Source organism: Micromesistius poutassou (assembly GCF_964030765.1).
Source record: "Micromesistius poutassou genome assembly, chromosome: 15".
NCBI classification, from domain to species: Eukaryota; Metazoa; Chordata; class Actinopteri; order Gadiformes; family Gadidae; genus Micromesistius; species Micromesistius poutassou.
Genome location: NC_140285.1, coordinates 16,156,472 through 16,159,214, shown reverse-complemented (window position 1 = coordinate 16,159,214; position 2,743 = coordinate 16,156,472). Strand labels below are relative to the sequence as shown.

The following is a 2,743-nucleotide window of genomic DNA, read 5'->3' as shown; positions in this document are numbered from 1 at the left end:
CTCACCAATCACACTTTAGATCCACTAAAGTCTGATAGCAAACAAGCCCAAATCTGTGAAGGGGCGTTTTTTCTTTCTTGTGCTTAAATATGTTTCATCAATCGTTGTTCCTCTCTGCCATATCTGGAAACCAATTGATGGCTCACCATCGATTGGAAGGGACTAAAGAAACTCTTAGGTTGTATGTCTGTCTGGCTTCTATATTTCCAAAAAGAAAATGAACTAATACTACAAGGCAAAGACTAAAGACGACGTGCAGAGATTGCAAGACTCCTCTACTGCACTGCCACCCTAGTGCTGCCACAGCTGATCCTATTGGAAGTCTAATTTAAAATAGGCATCCGAAGACACACACAAACTAAACCTTGCCAGTTTAACATGGGCTGGAAAAACAAGCTAAAACGTCCTGTCTGGAAAGGCGAAGTATCTTTATAGGTTTAAAATCAAACCTGTGTAGTAGACAGTAGCCACTGTTGAATACATTTTTTAATCGTCTTCGGAAACCTCCACGTAGTCACTCTCGAATGAGCTTCTCTCCGAGCTTGAACGAAAATCTCCGTAACAAAACAGGAAACCCCTTTGTAACTCCACCCCAGCATTGTCAAACTTCTGAAACAGAGACTACTCTAACCCTAACCACTCTAACCCTAACCCTGACTCTGAGCCCGACTCTGAGCCTAAGACGTAACGCCACACCACTGTGAGTTCCAACCTCTCACTCTGACTCTCTAAGCTCCAACTCACCACTAAAAGTCCTTACCCTAACCTCAAACCTTAGCGCATCCCATACATCCCACACACACGCACACACACACACACACACACACACACACACACGAAAACACACACGCACACACAAACGCACATGCATGACCAAAACACAAACAAAACCACTCTCTGTACTTTCGGCTGTGTTGTTGTGCTGCTGTGTGACAACGCTGTGGTATGCTGACATCACCGGCCTCCGAGGTTTCATGCAAAGGCGTAAATTCACCATAGCTTTCCCAACTCTGCGGTGTGCCTCACTAATTCACTTTCCCATTAGGCCATCTGTGTGGCCTCTGCATGATGGATGCAGAATGTAAATGGGCTTTTTCTCTGATTGATGTACTATGTAAATGTGTTCCACCCCTCCATGCACACAGGGCTGCACATCTCCCCCTGTTACAACATGCTTAATGTGTGTGTGTGTGTGTGTGTGTGTGCGTGTGTGTGTGTGTGTGCGTGTGTGTGTGCGTGTGTGTGTGTGTGTGTGTGGTACAGAACTCCAGCTCGGACACTCGTGTCCAGCTGGACCTCGGCCTGTGGGACAAGTTCAGTGAGCTGTCCACCAAATGCATCATCAAGATCGTGGAGTTCGCCAAACGCCTTCCCGGATTCACCACCCTCACTATAGCGGACCAGATCACCCTGCTGAAATCAGCCTGCCTGGACATACTGGTAGGAGCCACATGCTGCTCTTACCCCCCTCCATCCCATCCTCTAAACTCACACTAGAATCTATTGGAATCGTTTAAGGGCAGCCTCTGATAAGGGAATACTGACCCCTGTTGGTGAAAAGTAGGCATTGCAACTTGATGGTTCATTCGACGAGGTAATGGTCGACACTGCTCGAAAATACTGCCTAACTTTTACTTTTGGTCAATTGATATTGGGTTATGAACATGTAATCTAATTCTATTTTTTTTTGCTTGTTTTCCTTCAGATGCTGCGAATCTGCACGCGCTACACTCCGGAGCTCGACACCATGACCTTCTCGGACGGCCTGACTCTGAACCGCACTCAGATGCACAACGCCGGCTTCGGCCCGCTCACAGACCTGGTGTTCGCCTTCGCCGGCCAGCTGCTTCCCCTGGAGATGGACGACACGGAGACCGGCCTCCTCAGCGCCATCTGCCTCATCTGCGGCGGTACTGCAGGATGTTTGTTTTCTAAACATTTTGACATTGAAAGGGCAGCGTGTTTTAATCGCTAGGGTGTTCGACTCCCAGCCCAAAGGTACTGGGTTCGATCCCCACTGACCCGAAGCGAGGCGCCTAACCACTTTTCTGAAAACGACATACAATTTAGCACACGGGAAATGTATTGAATCTTAACTTAATGGATAATTTAAAACACCAATAACCTCCATCACGCACCACTGTATTGTGCATCATCAGTGTGTAAACACACACACACACACACACACACACACACACACGCACACACACACACACACACGCACACACACACACACACACACACACACACACACACACACACACACACACACACACACACACACACACACCTCTCACTCATGGCCCAAGATGCTGCTACTTACTTTTACATATTTATATTTTTACTTCTCTTTATTTACTTCATCTTGTATTGTTGCTGCTATGTGGCTGTTGAGGAACCAAGCATAAGAATGTTACTCTTGTGTACTTGCTTACAATAAGACGTAATAAAAGTAACTCTGAATCTGAACCTGAATGTAAAACGGTCGTTCCCTGGTTGTCCGCCTCAGACCGCATGGACCTGGAGGAGCCCCAGAAGGTGGACAAGCTTCAGGAGCCGCTGCTGGAGGCCCTGAAGATCTACGCCCGCCGCCGGCGCCCCAACAAGCCTCACATGTTCCCCCGCATGCTGATGAAGATCACCGACCTCCGGGGCATCAGCACCAAGGGTCAGTGGCACCTCACTGGCCTGAGTGCCTGGCTGCTCACCAAGGCTGGAGGTCCTCCTCAGATTCCCTGCAGGA

General features: G+C 48.3%; 2 protein-coding genes across 2 annotated transcripts in view; one reads left to right on the top strand and one right to left on the bottom strand.

The window, feature by feature from the left end:
* The window catches only part of LOC311360159 (uncharacterized protein), a gene marked incomplete at both ends in the record, with an annotated part of 91,920 nt that overhangs the window by 2,914 nt on the left and 86,263 nt on the right, over positions 1–2,743 (bottom strand). The gene's annotated exons all lie outside the window — the stretch shown is intronic.
* The window catches only part of LOC311359663 (retinoic acid receptor gamma-A-like), a gene marked incomplete at its 5' end in the record, with an annotated part of 5,015 nt that continues 3,340 nt past the window's right edge, over positions 1,069–2,743 (top strand). The window contains 4 exons of the mRNA XM_084479726.1: positions 1,069–1,107; positions 1,264–1,440; positions 1,706–1,910; positions 2,510–2,668. Of these exons, the coding sequence (XP_084335852.1) occupies positions 1,069–1,107; positions 1,264–1,440; positions 1,706–1,910; positions 2,510–2,668 (580 nt within the window). The remainder of the gene's footprint in view (positions 1,108–1,263; positions 1,441–1,705; positions 1,911–2,509; positions 2,669–2,743) is intronic.